The 22,249-nt window shown below is 33.9% G+C and overlaps 4 protein-coding genes across 4 annotated transcripts in view; 2 read left to right on the top strand and 2 right to left on the bottom strand.

Annotated features, from left to right (window-relative positions):
* The window catches only part of LOC126776868 (uncharacterized), a 101,521-nt gene that overhangs the window by 29,896 nt on the left and 49,376 nt on the right, over positions 1-22,249 (bottom strand). The window lies entirely within an intron of this gene.
* LOC126776808 (probable ATP-dependent RNA helicase Dbp45A) lies at positions 572-5,564 on the top strand. Its single transcript, XM_050499603.1, has 9 exons — positions 572-730; positions 977-1,170; positions 1,529-1,740; positions 1,925-2,060; positions 3,132-3,301; positions 3,738-3,965; positions 4,318-4,445; positions 4,741-4,894; positions 5,214-5,564. Exons 1-9 carry the CDS (start codon positions 655-657, stop codon positions 5,539-5,541), a joined length of 1,626 nt encoding a protein of 541 aa, XP_050355560.1. The 5' UTR covers positions 572-654; the 3' UTR covers positions 5,542-5,564.
* LOC126776880 (toll-interacting protein-like) lies at positions 6,826-19,428 on the bottom strand. The gene is made up of 8 exons (XM_050499735.1): positions 19,254-19,428; positions 18,441-18,554; positions 17,098-17,173; positions 14,549-14,660; positions 11,174-11,288; positions 10,787-10,873; positions 10,182-10,340; positions 6,826-9,584 (listed from the first exon to the last, which is right to left on the bottom strand). Exons 1-8 carry the CDS (start codon positions 19,299-19,301, stop codon positions 9,474-9,476), a joined length of 822 nt encoding a protein of 273 aa, XP_050355692.1. The 5' UTR covers positions 19,302-19,428; the 3' UTR covers positions 6,826-9,473.
* The window catches only part of LOC126776783 (myotubularin-related protein 6), a 57,332-nt gene continuing 56,843 nt past the window's right edge, over positions 21,761-22,249 (top strand). The window contains exon 1 of the mRNA XM_050499543.1: positions 21,761-21,895. Within this exon, the coding sequence (XP_050355500.1) occupies positions 21,776-21,895 (120 nt within the window). The 5' untranslated portion in view covers positions 21,761-21,775. The remainder of the gene's footprint in view (positions 21,896-22,249) is intronic.

Genomic DNA, 22,249 nt, shown 5'->3' with positions numbered 1-22,249 from the left:
TGCGGTAGGATATCTGATGAGTGGGTGGTACCTACCCAGACGAGCTTGCACAAAGCTCTACCACCAGTAAATCTGCTGGGAATTCCCGAGATTCAATTGTGAAATGAGCTTCGGTCAACAATACTTATAGTATAGTAGCAGTAGTATTGTTGATCGAAGGAATCGAGTGAAAACAAATGTTGATTTAACAGTATAATTTTACTATAGTTTTATCTTGATAATAGTTGCTCAAATTATGCTAATATATTAAGCCAATTATAGCTAATAGTTTTAGTTAAATTAATTTTAAATAATGGCAGATCTAACCAAAAAAATAGCTAACTTAGCAAACTGGTATGGAAAGGAAATGAAGAGCAAATAAATTTATACTCATATTCATTATACATCTGATACTAATAACATATTGAACCAGTTCTGATAATAAAAGAAAGCTATTTACTAATAAATAATTTTTAGTTTTCTAATGTCAATATATATAGCTATATATAGCTGGCTACTACTATGGTAAGCTGTGGGGGGCATGTGGTGACAATTGTCATTTGTCAAATCAATTGTCAAACGTTAACTTGGAAATCAAAACAACGTGCTTACATCTTAATTTTGAAATAAAAGTTGATAGTAATTAAAAATAAAAATACAACAATATTATTGATAATGAATGAAAATGATTTGAAACCGTTTGCAGAGTTAGGTGTAAAAGAGTGGCTTATTAAACAGCTTTTTAACCTTGGTAAGTTAAAAAGCAAGAAAAAAGTAAAGTCTTGTGGCCCTATGCAGTAAACAGAACCTGGCCATTTTAACCACCACCTCTGACATGTGAAGATTGCTTGACTTTTGCAAAACCTCATCTAGGTTTATCATTTTTTTTTTCAATAAAAGATGTCTATGCGGAGCAATGGGTGTATGACATTTATAGATTGTTACACATGTTGAATAAAGTAATATAACATAGATGTAGTAAATTCTTATTTTTAAGGTATTCGGAACCCTACTCCTATCCAAAAAGGTTGCATATCAAAAATTCTTGAAGGGCATGATTGCATAGGAGCAGCAAAAACTGGTTCTGGAAAAACTTTTGCATTTGCTCTTCCAATTCTTCAAAACTTAGCTGAGGATCCTTATGGAATATTTGCTTTGGTTCTTACACCGACACATGAACTGGCTTATCAGGTACCTTTTAATATTTTTAATGTAACAATTTATCTATGCAAATTATACTGTTAAATTTTTTATAACTTTCTGTGTTTGTTCATTTGATGGTTTCTTTCAGAGTTCTTATAAATACAATTGTCCAGTGAATAAACAAGGTTAATTAAAATGAAATATGTCATAAATGATTATATAGTATATAAGCCAAGTGCCAACTTTTATGCTGATAGATAAAGTCTATTAATCTTAAATAGATGTTATTATTACATCCATTTGTATTTATTTAGAACAATGATAACTTTTATTCATATATTGTTTATTTCTGTTCAATTAAAATAATTTGTTATGAGATTTTCAATATTTTTATCTTACATTCCAGATAGCCGATCAATTTCAAATTTTAGGACAGCCATTGAAACTAAGAGTATGCATAGTGACCGGTGGATCAGACCAATTAGAGGAATCATTGAAGTTGTCAAAACGACCGCACATAGTGGTGGCCATGCCTGGTCGATTAGCAGATCACGTCAGTGGCTGTGACACTTTTAGTTTAAAGAAAATCAAATATTTGGTATTGGATGAAGCTGATAGGTTAGACTAAATTGAATATTACAGGATATATATATATATTTGTCCACAAAAAACCCAACAAATTTTATTGAACCAAATACTGTTCTTAAAGCCCGAACCTCAAGATGTTCTAAAATATATTATGAACAGACATGTTGCTTACAGTTAAAAAAGTAATAAATCACATTTAATTTATTTTCAACAGGCTTTTCAGTGAATCATTCGAAGGGGACCTTGAGACAATATTTGCTGCTTTACCTACAAACAGACAGAACTTACTATTCTCTGCCACAATCACAGATGACGTTAAGGAATCTAAACTTCTTCCACTAAATAAAGAAGTAAGTTAGAGAAAAAAAATATGTACGTAATTAGTGCAATAACTCGTGTTTGAGAACAACTGCTCAACTTATATAAAGCACAACTGAGGTCATGTATGGAGTACTGCTCTCACCTTTGGGATGGCTCTGCCAAGAACCACCTTCAGGCTCTAGAGTTGATTGAGAGGCGTGCCAGAAGGTTGATAGGAGACAACGCATTGGTCGAGTCTAGGCTCCAAAGTCTTGAACATCGACGTATAGTTGCATCACTCACAGTCTTCTATCGGATACATTTCGGAGAATGTGCTCAGGAATTACACGAACTGATTCCTCCAGCCCCTTTTTACTATCGAACGGCCAGGCAAATACGACCAAAGCGCCATAGGTACACAGTGGAAATTCCCCGCTTACGTAGAAAGCGCTTTGAGTCTACATTCATCATTCACACTGCGAAACTATGGAATGCTTTGCCTGAGTCCGTATTTCCCGGTAGATACAATGTTGGTGTCTTCAAATCCAGAGTAAACAGGTTTTTTATAGGCAAACGTGTTACATCCTAGACCGTGTCGATGCTTAACATCAGTCAAGTCAACGGTCAAACGCTGGCCTATTAATTGTAAACAAAAAAAAAAATTAAATTCTTTGTACATTACTTGAGAACTGTTAATGTACCTTTTAATTTACTTTGATTTATAGCTAACATATATAAAAGTGTATAAGTGGGCAAGATAATATGATATATGTGTATATGTATATACTCAGTTTGAAAGTAAATAGCCAGTAAATGCCACACTGTTGAACTAAGGCTGGAAAGCCGGACACTAGTCTTATGTGGGGTAGTGAATAGTATCCACTGAATGATGAACATTTTCATCTGTCATGGCGATGATTTTTGATTGTGTTTGAACCGTCAATCTTCAGAAAAAACAGGCATCAGTTATATACATCAGTTTCGGCTTAATTTTTTTATTTTGTTTATCTTTAGGTTACAACAGGCACAAGAAGTAAAAATTGCTGTGTATATATAAAACTATTAAACATACATTCTAAGTGTTACTGAAGTAATTTTTTTCCTGTTATCTACATTTACAGAAACTCATAACATGGTCGGAGAGTGACCCACAGCTAACAGTGTCCACGTTAGATCAGCGATATGTCGTGTGTCCAGCGTATGCTCGGGATGTGTACTTAGTGCAGACTCTGAGGAAATACAGGGAGACAAAGCCTAGTTCACACATTATTGTGTTTACAGATACTAAGAAGTAAGTTGTTTAGCTTAGCCTCAGGTTAAATATTAAAAAGTACTCGAATTGATAAAAGTTCTGAAAACTGGGTAATAATGAGTGTGCCTATGTGCATTAAATTGATTCAGTTGTTTGGGTAATATGAGAGAAAATAACTGCTTTTGTATTGTGTGCCAATTGAAATGTCCTTGATATAACTATGTCTAAAACCAGGGCCGGATTTAGAAGTCTGACCCTGGGGCAACTAGGAATAGAGGCCCCTTAATATTATTACTAGTTTTAATCTAGTTATATTTTACTAGATATTTTACTTATATCTTTTTAATCTGGCTCTGTATAAAACTCTTCAATAATCATTCATAAATCTCTTCATTAAACATTTTTCAAAATTGATTAAAAAATGAATAATTTTATTTAAGTTATAAATAAAAAAAATGTCTCATTTTGTTAACAGAGAATGTCAAGTGCTGTCGATGATGTTGAATGCCATAGGAATGGACAATGTGTGTCTGCATGGATTCATGCGACAGAAGGAGCGCGTGTCTGCACTCACGCAGTTCCGTAGCAACCTCAAGTGTACACTGATAGCTACCAACGTAGCAGCCAGGGGACTTGACATACCTTCAGTCGACTTGGTTGTAAACCATAAATTACCGTTGGAGCCCAAGGAGTATATTCACAGGTAGAATAAATAACTCAGAATTGAATGTACGAGATGATTCACTATGTTGTCCGGGGGAAAAATCATTTTGATTTTTATAAATGCAAAATCTTAAAAGTACCTCTGAAGCTATAGCTATGATGGTGCGGTTGTATCTGTCATTCCCCTTTTGCTGGTCGGTTATCATTTATGTTTTGGAACGAATTCCCGATAGGTAATAGAAATGTAAAAAAATTGCTCAAAAAGAGATTTTATTGTTGGAAATTTTCGGTAGAATCAAAATCTCGTACCGGTGGCATCTTTACATTTAATTTAATCCTGTAACATGACGATTTGAATGTACTTATATGAATAAAGAATATTTAAATTCTAGAGTGGGGAGAACAGCTCGAGCTGGACGCAGTGGTATGGCAATCTCCTTAATAACACCATACGATATACTGCGGCTCGGGGAGATCGAAGATCAGATCAAAACTAAACTCACCGAATACAAGATTGACGGTATGAAACTGTTTTTTCGAATTACTAATGGTAATCTACCCGGTGAGGACTGTACGCCTTTCTCACCGCGTTTTTGGTCAGGTGACCGACCAGTCTACGCGTCAAATGTACGCACTCACACGCCCTAAAATATCACATAATTCTCTATCTCTTATAGTGAGAACGAAAACAAAAACCAACTACAGGATTGTGTGATGTAACTGTAACAAATAAACGTAAATAATAAATAAAATAATTATGCCACAAATAAAAACTTCAATGAAAGTATTTAATCGTTAATTATTTGAATGCGAAGACGACGAAGCAGTGAAAGTGTTCACGACGGTCAGCGTGACGCGCCGCGAGCAGGAGGCGCAGCTCGACAACGAGGAGTTCGAGCAGAGGAAGCGGAACTACAAGATCAAGCGCTGGATCATGGCGGGCGTCGACCCGGACGCTATGGAGGCTGGGTAAGAAGTAATTAGTTTTGAGCGTCACGGTAGCATGCGCAAGCGATCCCGGGGCGCTCGTCGTTAACACGAAAAGGATACCGCCGGTTTTTTAGTGGGTATTCCGATCCGGTTCGGGGTGCACTCAGCGCCTTGGACACCCACCCACCCACCGTTGGAGAAACGCGTAATGCGTTTTTCCAGTGTAAAAAAACGACTAATTAATCACAAAATATACATACTTTTTAATTACTGGCAAATATATAATAATAATTTTCAATAGCTTGCACAGAGCCCCACCAACTAAATATACTATTTAAATTTATCATACTTTTACCAGATTGGAAGAAATGCGCAGAAAACGTATAAAGGCAGCGAAAAAAGCCAAACTGGCTAAAATAAAAGATATCCAGGCACAAATTAAGTCTGCGGAAACAGGAGACAACGATACCAATCGCCTTCAACCGAGCGAGTCCGAGGACATCGATGTGACGATCAAGAACGGTTTGAAAAAAGTTAATAAAAGTCTCATGAAGAAAGACGAAAGGTTCAAGGACGTTATTGGAAAAGTCAGCAAGATTAAGCGTAAAGCGGAAAACATTAAATCAAAACAGAACAGCAAAGAAGAGCATAAGTCAAATACGAAGAAGAAAAAAATAAGTAAATAATAAACGTTAGTTATGAGACCGCATATTTTGTTATCATTCACTACTTGGGCTATATATACTTTAACGAATATTAAAATTATTTCAAACTACTAAGCCAATTACTTTAAAATGATTTATGATTGAAAATCCGTGATGGGCCAGCGGTAAGAGCGCGTGAATCTTAACCGATGACCGAGGTTCAAACCGGGCGAGCACCACTGAATTTTCATGTGCCTAATTTGTGATAATAATTCATCTCGTGCTTGACGGTGAAGGAAAACATCATGACGGTGAAGGAAAACATCATGACGGTGAAGGAAACCTGCATGGGTCTAATTTCACTGAAATTCTGTCACATGTGTATTCCACCAACACGCATTGGAGCAGCGTGGTGGAATAAGCTCCAAAACCTCTTCAAAAAGGGAGAGGAGGTCATAGCCCAGCAGTGGGACATTCACAGGCTGTTACTGTTTTATGATTGAAAGTGCCTCAACGTAGATTATATAATAATAATATCCTGGGCCGTTTTTCATACACGGCCATCTGATCCCAAATTAAGCTTGTACAGAGCTTGTACTATGGAAACCAGACAACTGATATACTACATATACTAATTTTCTTTTGTAAATACATACTTATGTAGATAATTGTGGTACATTTATGTTCATTAAACATTTATTTAAATCTATATTAAGCAACTACATACTGTAATTTTATTAGATGCTTATCTCATTATGTCTAGTGTCTCAAGTCGAAAGTCTTCGACCAGTGTGTGTTGCCAGTGGTGATTTATGGATCAGAGACGTGGTCGCTCACTATGGGCCTCATAAGAAGGCTCAAGGTCACTCAAAGGGCAATGGAGGGCTATGCTCGACGAACCAAATTAACCGACATAGCCCGAAGAATTGCTAAATTTAAGTGGCAGTGGGCGGGACACATCGCTCGTAGAACTGACGGCCGCTGGGGCAGAAAGGTTCTCGAATGGCGACCACGAAATGGAAGACGCAGCGTGGGCAAGCCATTACAAGGTGGGCCGACGACATAAAAATAGTGAAAGCGGTTGGATGCGAGCAGCGCAAGATCAGCCAAAATGGAAATACTAGGACAGGCCTTTGTTCAGCGGTGGACGTCTTTCGGCTGACATGATGATCTCATTATAACAGACGTAATATGTAGTACAGCAGTTAGGTATATAGTATAGGTGGTCTATGCTTGAGTGGGTTTGTGCAAGCTTAGTTACTAATGTCAGGAAGAGATTCGTCATAAAAATAACTTTGTTTTAGAGGTTTTGAAAAAAACTATATATTAGTGGATAAACAATAATTTTATTATACAATGTAAGTATAATTAAAAATGAATACAACAATAGTTATAGACAAGCAAATCGTTGATGGCAATTGATTTGGCACAAATCAGCCGCAAAGCTTTCATATTATATACTGGAATATATGACATAAGGCTTTGACGATATATCTTTATTTAAACGCCTATGAAAAAGAGAAGGCACTAATGAAAAATCTATTTAATTACATTCATAGTGATTTAAAGTGTGATAACAGCTATGTGTTTTAAGCGAAGATTTCTACTTGTGTTTCATTTGAATATTTTAAAAGAAAATAATATTTATTCTTATTTAATAAATCCTAAATATTTGTCATATTTTTATAGAACATTTGTAATAAATACAATAATAAAACAATGTAATCTTAACATCTTAATCATAATTACAAATATTGATATTTGTCGTCAGAAAATAAAACCAATACCCAATTAAGAAATAATTATAAATTAAATAATAAAATATCATAGATGAAACGTTTACAATTAAATAATTACAATCACAGATAAATATATCAAAAATATGATATTGCTAAATTAGCCGTAAATATTGAAAAATATAAATAAATCGACGCGCCTATTTCCCGAAAAGCGTCGCATATTCTACCATAAATAACGTTAGTGCTATTTTTATATCGTGACCGTTGAAAAAAATCGACATTTAAATTTTTTTTTTTTTTTTTAATCTGAACAACTAAATGTGACCAAGTGAACATTAAATCGCTATTTCTCAAATAAGCATGAAATGAAATTAATTGCAAATACGATTTATCTATAAATAAATATATCAATCGATTATTATATTAGCTGTTTGAATATTTAATCTATTTCATTATTTTTAGATTTAAATATAATCTATGTAAGACTTCTTCGAGGTTAGCATCTTTAATTTTTATAATTTGTCTCAAAGAATTTTAATTACTTATATAATAATTGTCAATATATCAAATCATTAAAAAATACTAAATTGTCTATGATTTCATCTTAATATCTTTGATTCGATTTAGACGGTGTTTAAGAGTGGTTCACGTATATTGGTATAAATATTATCTCACTGCGTAAATGTCGTAAGAATCGACAACAAAATTAGTTTAGTCTATCTGCCAACGTTAACTAGCACCTCAATTACACTGTCGGTAAATCAATTATTCAATTCACTTATTTACTGGGGTAAGTGTATACTAAGCAAATGCTTTTACTTGTACCGTGCACTGCTTCTACCATAAATATAGAGAGGTGAGTAAGCGAGGGATGAAGCAGAGTTTATTTGAACTATAATTTATAATGCGTCGACTCTTCTTGATACTGATGGCTTTATTTTTTTTTAATTAAGCCCTTTATGAAAAGGACTTTCAAGCGCTCTCGCTACAGATACAGTTCCAATGTTATTTATTATGTTGTGTCAAACAAACAAAGTGTATAAGATTAATTCAGTGTTACAATATCGAAGTAAAAAAAATAAATAAACCTAAATCAAAATACTAGTGTTATTTTCAAACCAAAAACAAACTTGAAAATAATAGAACCATGTGTTGCCATTTCAAGTTATTTTTTTTTATTAGATTACAAAATAATACATTTAAAATTTGGACTTGAATTTCATTATTTAACGTGTAAATTCATACTAAAAAGTATTTTATTAAACAGACAATTTCAGCAAAGCCTAGCGAAGCTTGATATACGTCATTTAATTTTTGTTTTAAGACTTATCTTTATACATTATATTTTAAATTGAACGAATATTATAAAAAAGATGATTTTAGATCGATTTTCGATATTAATATTAGAAAATAATGCGTTATTTATTTTATAAATAATTATTTTTAAAATACATAAATAATAACTTATCATATCAAGTATCACCGATCAATGTTATAAGGCGTCTGTGGCCTGACCTCAGTTGACCCAGACCTGTGCTTTGGGTATAGATTGCGTTCAAGTACTACGTAAGCAAGCTAAGGGTTCATATTCTTAACTTTGTTGATAAAGGGAAGCAGGGGGAATACCCGTTGAATACGACATCGCTACAGCGACAACCGCGGATGTGTATGATATATTTATTTATATTGCTCCCAACCCCACGAGACAATAAAAAAACTGCTTACGGAATACTTAAACAGCTCCAAAGAGAAATATTTTTTCAACGTTAATACATTTTTCATTTCAGGCTATAACATAAAGGTTACATAATTCAAAGCGAACAGCTTATCTTTTTATATGACCACTTACCATCAAGTCGACGGTCTCGTTTGCTCCATAATAGTATAAAAAAAATGTACAAATATAAAATACGCTATAATAACGGTAATGTAAATACAAACAATATTTGCAGTAAATATATTATGACCTGATTTATCATCGAACTTATTTTTTTTTTTTAATAAAATATATTTTATACAGACAATATAATATAATGTGACGAAAACATTATATATTTTATTTCATCACTTATATACTAGTATATGAAAGTATAAGAACAGAGCAATAATATAACATGTTTTTTATGTAACGGCAGATATTCTCAGACATATTCGTTTCAGTCATTTCCGCCATATTTACTTTCGATGATTGGAATTATTTATTATCTGGCAATATAATGTATTGGAATACGATATCTACTCAGACATTTGAAGCAGGGAGTTGATGGTGGCGTCCTTGTTGCCGCGGTTCGCTTCGAGCACCGATTTGATGACTTCCTTATCGATGCTGGGGAACATTTCTTCAATCTAGAAAAAAGACAGACGGGACACTGAATTAGATTCACTAACAGTGACAACCTGTTAATGTCCCACTGCTGGGCTAAGGCCTCCTCTCCCTTTTGAGGAGAAGGTTTGGAGCTTATTCCACCACGCTGCTCCAATGCGGGTTGGTAGAATACACATGTGGCAGAATTTCAATGAAATCAGACAAATGCGGGTTTCCTCACGATGTTTTCCTTCACCGTCAAGCACGAGATGAATTTTAAACACAAATTAAGCACATGAAAATTCAGTGGTGCTTGCCCGGGTTTGAACCCACGATCATCGGTTAAGATTCACGCGTCCTAACCACTGGGCCACCTCGACTCGTATTAGTGTCAGGGGTGTCCCGCTCTCCGCGGTAAGTCGTAAATACGTGTAACGATGTAGGTACGTCAAGGTGAATTCGACTTTGACCAAATTAGATTCACTATACGGTTACATCTTCTCCAACCAAAAAGCCGAGTCGAAGTTAAGAGAGCCTATATAGGTGAGCGGTTAGAGCGCGTGAATACTAACCGACAATCTACCTCGACTCAAAGTAAACGACAGGACAATATGAATAAAAGAAGTCGCGGTAGGCACCTGCTGCAGCTGCTCCGCGGTGACGGGCGGCTGCGGCGCGTGCTGCGGCGCGGCGGGCGGCGGCGCGGGCGCCGGGTACACGGGCATGGCGGCGTAGCCCAGCCCCGCGCTCGGCACCACCAGCACGGGCGGGAACGTGGCCACGGCGGCCGGGCCCACCTGCGCACGCGACCGTGTCAGTCCGTCGACAGTTATTGGGAATGCGATGTGTATAGGGCATGAAATAGGAGTCGGCAGATTTTCACAGTCGGCTGTCTGACGCCAAGCCTCCTTAAAACTTAGCTGGTAGATTTATTCGATACGCCATTTTTCACAATAGCATATTATATAAAAAAGATTGTATTCTATATAAACTTTTTAATCAGTTACAATGGCACACTCATCTTCCGACCGGAACATAACAATACTTCGCGTCGAAGATAATGAAGATATGTAACACCCAGGTGTTACATATCTCGACAAACTTATCACCAAGTAAATATCTGAATTTATAAGTATTTAACTCAATAGTGACACCAAGTTATCAAAGCGTGGCGCCTTTTAATATCTCGCGGCGCATTTTAGAAGCTACTATGTCTATATTGAATGAAGTAATTCATACTTACAGAATAGCTAAGAACGAGATTGATCATGCCCTCCATACCGTCGCCCTGTTTCCCGTTCAGAGGGTACCAGTCCTCGTGAGTCTCGCCCTGGAATAAAAAAAAATTAAATAAGCTAACGCACAGACATATAAGCACTCACACATAAGTAAAAAAATATTGTTAGTGAGTAAAACCAAAAGCACAAATGCTTTTTATTACTAATCACGATATCACCGATATGTTGTAGGCATTGACGAGATCAGAGAATTAAAATAATTTTACATAAAACTGTTTCACATAAAATTTATATCAGAAGATTTACTGTGTTATGGGTAATGTTTTAGTATATAATATTATTATATACTTTCATCCGATTTTCATGCAGTTGTGTTTAAGGCGGTTACTTACGTTTAAGACGGCTTGCGGGATGGTGATGTGGGTCCAAGCGACGAGCTCATCCATCGTGAAGGAGCATTCGTCGAAGATCTCCAAGTAAATTGAGTTGACTCCGGGCGGCAGCAAGCTGTTACGAATATATTTAACGTTAAAACTTATCTTTAAATAACGTCGCTTTGGGACCTAGCAATGGTTTATATATATATATAAAGTATAAGTTTTGTCTCTAACCGATATAATTTATTCGTTTCCATTATATTCAAAAACCGAGATGGCCGCTCCGAGGGATCGCGGGTTCAAAACCGGGCAATCACCACTGAATTTTCATGTGCTAAATTTGTTATTATAATTCATCTCGTGCTTTACGGTGAAGGAAAACATCGTGAGGAACCCTGCATGTGTCTAATTTCACTGAAATTCTGCCACATGTGCATTCCACCAACCCGCATTGGAGCAGCGTGATGGAATAAGCTCCAAACCTTCTCCTCAAAAGGGAGAGGAGGCCAAAGCCCAGCAGTGGGACATTAACAGGCTGTTACTGAACATTATATGGTAATTTTAGAATTAGTCCAAGAGAGATATGCTGACGAAATGAACAAGTTGGATATATATTTAAGGTCTTTTAACATAATTATCCCTATTTGTGAATACAGCCACAAAAAAACAAAAATCAGTTGAAAATAATGGACATTGTCCAGAAATTTCGATTATGTTGGCAATAAAAAAATGTAGTGACATAAAACTATCAAAATAATAGAAATATGGTGTATATCTGGTGAAGGCACGTCTGACAGCGAATTAACATACGCAAACATCTTTCCTGGTTGTACCATTTATTATATTGTCTGGCGAGGTCTGAACAACTGGGGTGCCCCAGTTAAATAAAAATAATGATCATTTTAATTCCTGACTGTTTAAGACATTTCATCATTATAGAGATATAGTTGGTGTGAGTTGAAATGACCATTTAAATAACCAAACAAATTGATATTTAAATTACACATACAAACAACAAAAAATACAGCATAAACCACATATTTCGCACTTGAAAATTAAAATATAAAACGCTAGATGCAGATAGATGGGAAAAGAAATTCGAATATAGGTATCATGTAAGTTATGTAACGTATTTGTATGTATGTATTTGAATGACAATGTTTCTGACGTAAAAACTTCTATCACTAAAACTGTTGCGCTGGGCCATCTCGGCTTTTTCCTCCATTATAATGAGGTGATGTGCTTGACGGTGAAGGAAAACATCGTGAGGAAACCTGCATGTGTCTAATTTCGTTGAAATTCTGCCACATGTGTATTCTACCAACTCGCATTGGAGCAGCGTGGTAGAATAAGCTTAACCTTCTCCTCAAAAGGGAGAGGAGGCCTTAGCCCAGCAGTGGGACATTAACAGGCTGTTACTATAATGAGGGGACAATTAATATTTTTTTATTGATACGCAACGCGCGCCAGATGTAAAAAATCTTATAAAGTTTAAAATTAATCTGAGGAACGATAAGATATACGCGAACTCTTTTTTATTTCTATACAGTTGATATGCGGATAGGCATATGGGTCATCTGATGGTAAATGATCACCACCATCTATAGACATTGGCACCTTATGAAATATTAATCTTTCCTTACATCGCCAACGCGCGACCAACCTTGGGAACTAAGATGCTATGACTTGTGCCTATAGTTATACTGTCTCATTCGTCCTTCAAACCGGAACACAACAATACGAAATAGGGCTTGCACAAAGCCCTATCTATATAGAACGTTGATGGTAATATGGCAGAAGCAATAACCTCATAAAGTTTCAACTTAATCGGATGAACGATAAGAGACACGCGAACTCATAGATTACGAACAAAAACAAATCTTATTTTTTATGTATTTTATTTTCTAATGTATGGTATAGTTGACGACGAGCAGGTTGGCGTGGTTGGTGGATGTTTGCCTTTCACGCCGAAGATTGTGTCATTCCTACCCAGGACATCTGTCTATATCTATTTGTGTGCATGAACATGTCTGTTTGTCCTGAGTCTGGGTGTAATTATCTATATAAGTACGTATTTACACAAAGAAAAATAGTATATGTAGTATATCAGTTGTCTGGTTTCCATAGTACAAGCTATGTACAAGCTTAATTTGGGATCAGATGGCCGTGTGTGTTGTGTTCCTGTTTGAAGGGTGAGTGAGCCAGTGTAATTACAGGCACAAGGGACATAACATCTTAGTTCCCAAGGTTGGTGGCGCATTGACGATGTAAGCGATGGTTAACATTTCTTACAATGCCAATGTCTATGGGCGTTGGTGACTTACCATCAGGTGGCCCATATACTCGTCCGCCTTCCTATTCTATAAAAAAAAAATCAGCTAAATAGTGTACAGACTGGTGCTTGCAATAGATAAACTGTTCTACAAGACATCAGTTAATACTTGAACACCGATAAATCGGTAAAAATTGCTTATAATTACTAACAATTAACCAACCTGTATACATACCATATTCTAATAAATAAACGAATTGCTAATATGATCCGTGATGCATTTCATCAAAATTTTCATAGTAGCTAAATAAATATTTTAAAGTACATACATAATATTACATTACAACGATACTTTCGTCCACTTCGGACATGTTTATAACATTCTTGACCTAAAACGGACTTTTTTCTCTTCGTTGCTTTGTTGAAAATTTTTATTTACATATTTCTACTTAACATCGCATACAAAAATATTTAAGTGTGTTATTGCGAAATTTAAAAGAAAACTTTTTATAAACATTTTGTATAATTTGCTAATTTAGTTAAGAACATTATTTCCTTTAATTGTTTCAAGATAATCATGAAAAAATACTTTTAAATAAATATGAGTAGATTTAAGTTTAAAATATGATGCATATCTTTTATACGTATTTAAGGACTAAATGACCCAGTTCAAGCCGGGGCAAGCACCACAGAATTTTCATGTGCTCAATTTGCATGCATTGATGTTTAAAATGGATAACACATTTGGTAAACAATGGGGGCAACTTTATGTACCTACTCGTTGTTTTAGACCCCTTATGTATGCTAAATAATAGTTAATATATCTACTAACATAGTTTTAATCTTGTAACTAACACTATGGATATTTATCTGTAAATAAACATTTATTATTATTATTATTAATTTGTGTTCGTAATGCATCGTGTTTGGCGGTGAAGGAAAACATCGTGAGGAAACCTGCATGTGTCGGTAGACACAAAACCTGCATCACGATTATCTACCTAACCGCTTTGGAGCATCGTGGTGGAATCTCGGCTCTGAATACATAGTCTACATTGACGAGCCAAAACTTATAAAATATACTATATCTTACATACTTTACACATGTATGTACTTACCAATGTATAACTTTATTCCATCGTGGCGTTTTACCGCCGCTGGGGTCTGTTTGAGTTTCATAGATACAGTGACCGACTCGCAGACGTACATATGGATCCATACGAGTGAGACCTAGAATAGCAATTGATTTATTAATAACCACCGATCAGTATTGCCCTCATTAATATTTTACTCAGTCTGACGTAGGAGTTATCTTTTTCATATAGGTAGGCGACATGGTAATACCGCCCTAAGTTTTGGGTACTGTAAGAAATATTAACCAATGCGTCATCGATCTTGGGAACTGAGGTATTGTCCCTTGTAGTTACACTGGACCCTCACTCTTCAAACCAGAAGTAACAATACTCAGTATTGCTGTTTGGTGGTTGAATAAACATATGAGTGGGGTGGTAAATACCCAGACTGGCTTGCGCAAAACCCTTCCACTATGTAATAGGTTAGTTATAAATTTGAAAATATAATTTTGGGGTTTTTTACTTTGTTTCATCTTATACAATCATTATCATTTAGATTACAGTCATTAATAATTATAAAATTTGATAGTTTGTGACGTAGTCCGGAAATTACACATAAAAAATATCCTTGCAGATTTGATGAAGCTCTCAAAGGCTTCGATGGTGTGGGTTGTTTGATGATTGATTCAATAAAATTGTATGAAAGTAATGTTGCCTTTTGTATAAGTGCCTTTTCAACAGTTCTAATAAAAAGTCCACGACATTATAATCTTCGTGATACCAAACGGAAGCCGGAGCTGGTCGTCAGTTTATTACAATAAAAATACAGTTAATCGCACACCAAGACCAGTTGTAAAGTGAAAACAAATAAAACTATGAAATAGACGGTACACATATCAGCCTTATCGCTAAATAGCAATCAAAATAATTAAAATGACCTTACAACATAATAGGAAATAGAAAAATAACGAGTTAATTACCAATTGTATCGTGGTAATAGGAATTTTAGGTTTTCTTTTTCAATATTATTGTTTATAGTTAAGAAAAAAGATCTGTTTAACTAGAAAGAAGAGTAATAAACTACTGAGTTTTACTGGTGGTAGGGCTTTGTGCAAGCTCGTCTGGGTAGGTACCACCCACTCATCAGATATTCTACCGCAAAACAGCAGTGCTTGGTATTGTTGTGTTCCGGTTTGAAGGGCGAGTGAGCCAGTGTAATTACAGGCACAAGGGACATAACATCTTAGTTCCCAAGGTTGATGGCGCATTAGCGAAGTAAGCGATGTTAACATTTCTTACAATGACAATGTCTATGGGCATTGGTGACCACTTACCATCAGGTGGCCCATATACTCTACCGCCTACCTATACTATAAAATAAAAAAAAGTCGATATGACTCACAATTTGAAAACTTCAATGTCAAGTCAACAATTAACAATATCAATTGAAGTTTATTAATATTTAATTACGGTTTTTAAATAATTTTCCCGACGCATTGTTACCGATGTCACTTAATAAATTAGGACAATTAATTAGGGCCGATTCCAATGGCAGGAGTCCAACCTTGAACTGATATGAAATCATGGATTCGTGACGAGTAACCATCGGAACTTTGGAAGCAAAATAAAAGGATATTTAGGATAGAGATTATAAAGATATAAGAAGGTATTAAGTAGTTAAGTGGAGTAGGTTGTAGTCATGATACAATGGAGCGATTGGCAAATCGTATGGAATATGTCCAAACAAATCGATACTTCTCTTGCCATTGGAATACAGTATAGTCACGTTTTTATTTAGAGTGAACTGTTTCCGCTAATTGTCTTCCCATCGATAAGAGAATAATGTGCCTTTCTCAACGCTTAATACAATGAATATCGATCAAAGTAAAGCCATATTTAGACAAAATTTTAGTATTTATGACATATTAAAAAAAAATACATTTTTGGTCTAGGCTAGTTCTAGTTCAATGTGAATTAAATATTTACATTTCTAAAAGTACATATCTAACACACAAATGTATAAATGTACTTAGGAATCATTATGCTGGCTTCTTATAATTAACAGCGCCTCGGAATAATGTATTATCTTTATATATTAAAGGTAGTAAGAGGGTAGAGAAAATATTTTAAGAGTATTAATTGAACTCTTACAAATGCAACAACTTCACATACAATGACATTTACTTATGTTTTAGTATTTAACATAGATTAAAATTTGTTTACATTTTATTTAATTTTAATTTATAATTATGGGAATCAATAAGATTTGATTTTTTTGTTAATTTCTAAAGGTAGGCGAGAAAGTGGGTCGCTTGAAATCCGCCAATCAGATTGGACCAGCGTAATGTAATAAGCTTCAAATCTTCTCCGGTCTCCTAAAAAGGGTCTGCCCTTTTGGGGAGGACTTAGCCCAGCAATGGGATAGTAACAGTATATTACTTATTACTTTACTATAAGAAATATAAACCATTTCTTACATTGTTAATGTGGTCCCTACCATAAGAATTAACATGTTCCTTGGTCGAGCTATTATTCATCAAAAAATTAAATAATGTAGGTAAATATGTGTCTAACAAAAAGTCTAAAAAACTCACCATAATTTTTTACAAGTTTAGCCTGTGCAATAGTAACGCTGAGCCTTGCTGTAAGAGGTGGACCTGCTGATGGCATCTAAAGAAAAGTTTACAATATATTAATTCCATAAAAAATTTACTTTAAAAGTTTTATGAACTCTTAAACAAAAGTATAATACGAATGTATTTGGTGGTAGGCCTTTGTGCCAGCCCATCTAGGTAGGTATCACCAACACATCACATATCCTACCACATAAACAGCAAGAGTAAACGTAAGCAAATCGAAGATTTACAAATTGCATTCGATTTTCTAATTGTTCTGCTGTATTACGCACTATAAACAGTTCTTGATTAATTTACCTTTATTTATAATACAACACTATTCCACTTAACTAGTTAAAAGCACATTAATTTAATTTTCAATGTTCCAATTACAACTTCGCGGAGATTGACAACGGCATTTGCGCGAATACATAGTGAATATCAAAGATTATCCAAGTTGTCGACCAATAATATCGCATCAATTGATATCGGTGACCAATGATATCGGTGTCAAAGTTGGTTATTTGGTTAGTTAGTTAGTTTACTCCTTTTGTGGTTGGAATAGACTATAGTATTGTTTGGAGGCCCGCATAGACGGGCCGGCCGTCAGAGCGTCACGGTAGCATGCGAAAGCGATCCCGTGGCGCTCCTCGTTAAGACGGAAAGGGTTTTTTAGTGGGTATTTCGGGGCGCACTCGGCGCCTTGGGCACCGGCGAGCCCCACATACCCCCACGGAAACGCGTAATGAGTTATACCAGTGGTAAAAAAAAAGACTATAGTATTGTTGTATTCATGTTTAAAACTGCAGGTACAAGGGATATTATTAAAAATTTTGTTATACTTAACAAAAAATTCACACATTCATAGTTTTAATAATAAGATTGTGCAAATAACATTTTATCAAAACATTAGCTGACTTTTTAACATTGGGATGAAAAATGGTTTGTCACATGCTATAATTACATCTGCTCACTCATCCTTGCAACCGAAACAAAGCAATATCATATCGTTTAATGTTAAGTGGTAGAATTAATGTGGGTGGTTTCTCTCCAGATAAGGCCGTACAAAGCCCCGTAAATTAACCACCGATATACATATTAATATATATTGTGAACAAAATCTAACAAATAAAAGTGTACATAAATAAAAAAATAGTAACATTAATTTTTCATATAAAAACATAGAAACCATTGTTTATTTTGTTTTCATTATAAATGAATAATAATTTTAAAACACATCATTTTAAATTATTTGCTGAAAATTACTAAAGCTATTTCATTTAAATATTATAATTTATATACATAATAAATGAATAGTTTACCGTAGCACCACACAGCTGTTGTTGCAGAGCAAGTGCAGCTTGATAATCAGCATCCAGAGTATCTGTTGTTCCATCAGCCCTCAGAAACCCAGAGGGTAGAGGCCCCAAAAGGACCTAAAGATAAAATAAAGATAAGAAAATGTTATTCCATTTTCTTAATAACTCAATTTCATCTTTCATCAATATAAGCTATCATATATGAAAATAGAATATATTGTTTTTTTTTTAATATCAATTAACATATTAATATTTTGTTACATATTTAAAATATGTGTTCGTGGATGTGTGTACATTACTTGTGACAAGTTTTTTTTTTAATTTATAATTTATATTATAAAAAGAATTGACAAATGTTATTTATAGCAATGTCTATTAAAAAGACATGTTTTTGTCATTTTGTAAACCGAAATAAAACTGCACTATTTATCCAAGTATGAGAAGCAAATCTATCAAGTTTATTTAAATATGTTTTGATTCCGGTAAAAATCTTAAGAAGCTACATATAAATTAAATTCTTGTAAACGAAGAGTAAATTCAATTTTATTGTGGTTTATAACAGTGTTTAGTTTTTTTGTGAGAAATCTACCAATACTTATCGAATAAAACAATATCATTACATCGTAGAAAGATCGAGAAAAAATTGTTTTTGTTTATCAAATCAAAAACATTTTAAAAACCGGTTAACAAAACAAGACACCTGGTGAAAATATATTCATTCGTGTTAAGATAAGAAAGCAAAACGCAATACTATGAATCATATTTTATACCTATCTAGACTTATTTATTATTATTGCTCATGAATTATGGACTCACCCTTCGCCTGCGTTCCTCATTTCTATCGTTGGGCTCAGTTGAAGTCATTATTATTACCACCTCGAAACTGAGATATGTCTTGATAATTTTAGTAAATTATTTTTCAGAAAAATTAACTTCGGAAATCGACTGGTTTTTACGAAAGATTAAAGATGACAACGAAATACGAATGAAATCTGTCAGTTTTACTAAAATGTCTGTTAATGGCATATGTCTGATATGTCAAAATAGCCTATAACGTTGCCTGTAGACTAAAATAAAATAAAATTCTAAAGTATTATAAGTAAACAACTATAACGTCAAATTATCATAACATTAGAAAATATTGTTTCACTTGAAACTAAAAATAAATTAAAACTTTGTTGAAGGTTCATATGCATTTTTTATTAAGTAAAAGCGTCGTCACCCGTTTACTGCTAGTAAGAAAATAATCTAATGTCAAACTTCCTTATCTCGTGTCAAAGTTTAGCAATTTCAAATTATTTTGCTATTTTTTTATAAATATTGCTAAATATATTGTTGTGCCTGCATTAAATAAAATGACTAGTATTTAATGTTAAATATTTCCTGTATCTAAAGTGTCCAAACCGTGAGTGACTCTTTAAAATAAGCATATGTTTACTTGATTTTTTTATCGATTGAGACTAATTGTGACCATGGATATCATCAAAACGCCTAAGGTAAGCATTAATAAAATTTTATAACAATCTTATCCTTTGTTTAAATATTTACAGCTATAAAAATATTTTTTTAGATTTTAAAACCGCTGAACACGTTTTGTACATTAATGTTTAATTATATAAAATGCAAAAAGTTTCAATTGTTACAAACCTATTGTTTATTATTATTGGTTAATTGTCTGAAATTAATTATAGATCATAATATAGTACATGAATGAAAAAAGTTAAACTGGAATGTAATAAGTTAAACTGAGACTTTCTTAATAATTAGAAATGATTTAAAAAAAATGTTATGAATCATGTAGTAGATTAATGCATAATATATATAATATAAAGAAAACTAGTTAATAACAATGCGGTTACATATTATATATATTATTATTTTTATTACTTATATATTATAATTCAAGTAAAATAACATCAATTAACAATGAAATCCTTACTAAGTTTATAAAAGCGAAATGAGTTTGTTTTTTTGTTTATTAATTTGTTCATGCTTTCGTATCTGTCATGAAATTTTCCATACATCTGGTTAGGGATATGGAAAATCACTTAGGGTACCTAACACCTCCCCCATTCAAGTGCGTGAGAAGCCACGTTGGGAATCCGGTATGACTAAAAATACCAATATATTAAACTCCAAATTAAATAATTAGGCTGTGCACAAATTATAACTATATGGATTGAAAGAAAGCTATATAATTGACTAAAACATTCATTTTTGTACAACAATTATTTAACTTGTTAATTGTTGAGTATGATGTTGAGAATTAAGATTTTACAAAATCTTATTTAACTTTACCCGTTACTATGTTATGTTCCAATCTGGTATCTGAATTTTAAACCAGTACCACCTAAGCGATTGAACTGAAAATTTACATACATCTTTGGCCTAATTAGCTAATTTACTAATATAGGAATTTGTATAATATGGATGCCAAATTAAAATTGTTTTTTTAGGGTAACATTAAAAACTCAACATAAAATAATATACAGTAACATTAGAATGATTTATAGGATATTTGCAGAAGATTTTTATTTTTTTGTTAATGCTTATTCAAACTTGTGCATTTAATAGATAGTCATATTATAAAATTGCAAAATAATTATATTATTAACTTTTACTTGTTGAAACTTTAGATCAAGACAGTGATCAGTGTCAAACACATAAGCCACCTTAAATTCAATATTATTTAATAAACAAACTGTCCATTTTATTAGTAGATCATAAGCATATAATTGAAATACTTTATACTTCATGTTGTATAAAGTAATTTGCCTTGTAAATTAATAATATTTTTTTATCATAAATATGAAATGCAATTCTGTTTACATTTGAATCTAGGAAATTAAATCGGAAAATGGCGCCATCCCGGGTGCAATCGGACATAGCCGCGCCTTTGTTCGCGCATGCGCATGGTTCTGACCTCTGACATTCCAAAGTAGTATTTATGCGATGAAGTTAAGGTCTAATGTGAATTTATTCGTTGATATAGAATCGCAAATATTTAGGGATACTACCAGGGCGCATTAATCGTCAATTTGTATCTAGTTCCTCTCGCGCCGTCTAGGGGTGAAGACGAAATTTTAAATGCGCGGGAAATTCAATTTGACGTAATTATATCGCGTCGAAGGTTTTTAAAAAATAACTTGGGCCAGATTTATCTGTTACAAGTTCTTAAATTCATTCGAATCGGCTAGTTTTCGTATTGTTCAATTTATTTGTAATTAATTTGATTATTTTTTAGATAGAAAGATCTGATTTTTAAAAGTAATTAAAATAAAGATGCGTGCACAGTGTTTTTGATATTTATTTATTTTAAAAAGTTATTAACATTAAAAATGGCGTTTAGTTCTATAACTTCTTCGACGATGTTCGGTGAACTTGGTAGGTTGGCGAATTGGCTTAAGGGTGATTGTGTTGCACCCGAGGAGTTTAGCGGACTTGCTGTTACTGAAAAGGTGAGACCGGTATTTACTTTTCGATTATTATTTTTTTACTGTTGGTTTTTTTTTCTTTTAAATTTCGTTCACTGAGTTTTGTTTGTTTTGCTACAGTTTGCTAACTTGTGTTTGTTTATATTTTACACTAGTAAGCCGCGTGAAATACGCCGCTTCCCAAGCATATTGGGGGGAGGGACGGCGAGTAGTTGGCCAAAAAGTATCCTGTCCTTCCTTGGGGTACAAATTTCATCAAAATCGGTTAAGTAGTTTACCCGTGACATTAGTGTAAGAACTCACTTCATTACTCATCCGTGAAATGTTGGCAACCGACTTATGGTTATATACTATTTTGATGCGTGTATTCTTGGAATG

The sequence above is a fragment of the Nymphalis io genome, chromosome 21 (genome assembly GCF_905147045.1).
Source record: "Nymphalis io chromosome 21, ilAglIoxx1.1, whole genome shotgun sequence".
Taxonomy (NCBI): Eukaryota; Metazoa; Arthropoda; class Insecta; order Lepidoptera; family Nymphalidae; genus Nymphalis; species Nymphalis io.
The sequence above is the reverse complement of the archived record's forward strand: the minus strand, read 5'-3'. Positions and strand labels throughout refer to the sequence as shown.

Bases quoted from the DNA above. Each gene is read 5' to 3' on its own strand.
- LOC126776808 (XM_050499603.1), top strand. From the start codon at position 655: ATGAATGAAAATGATTTGAAACCGTTTGCAGAGTTAGGTGTAAAAGAG. The intron at 3,302-3,737 runs GTAAGTTGTTTA...TTTTGTTAACAG, and splicing joins GTGTTTACAGATACTAAGAA to AGAATGTCAAGTGCTGTCGA. The intron at 4,446-4,740 runs GTATGAAACTGT...TTGAATGCGAAG, and splicing joins CACCGAATACAAGATTGACG to ACGACGAAGCAGTGAAAGTG.
- LOC126776880 (XM_050499735.1), bottom strand. From the start codon at position 19,301: ATGACTTCAACTGAGCCCAACGATAGAAATGAGGAACGCAGGCGAAGG. The intron at 17,174-18,440 runs GTAAACTATTCA...ACTTTTCTTTAG, and splicing joins AACAGCTGTGTGGTGCTACG to ATGCCATCAGCAGGTCCACC. The intron at 10,341-10,786 runs GTAAGTATGAAT...TCGCGTGCGCAG, and splicing joins ATCTCGTTCTTAGCTATTCT to GTGGGCCCGGCCGCCGTGGC.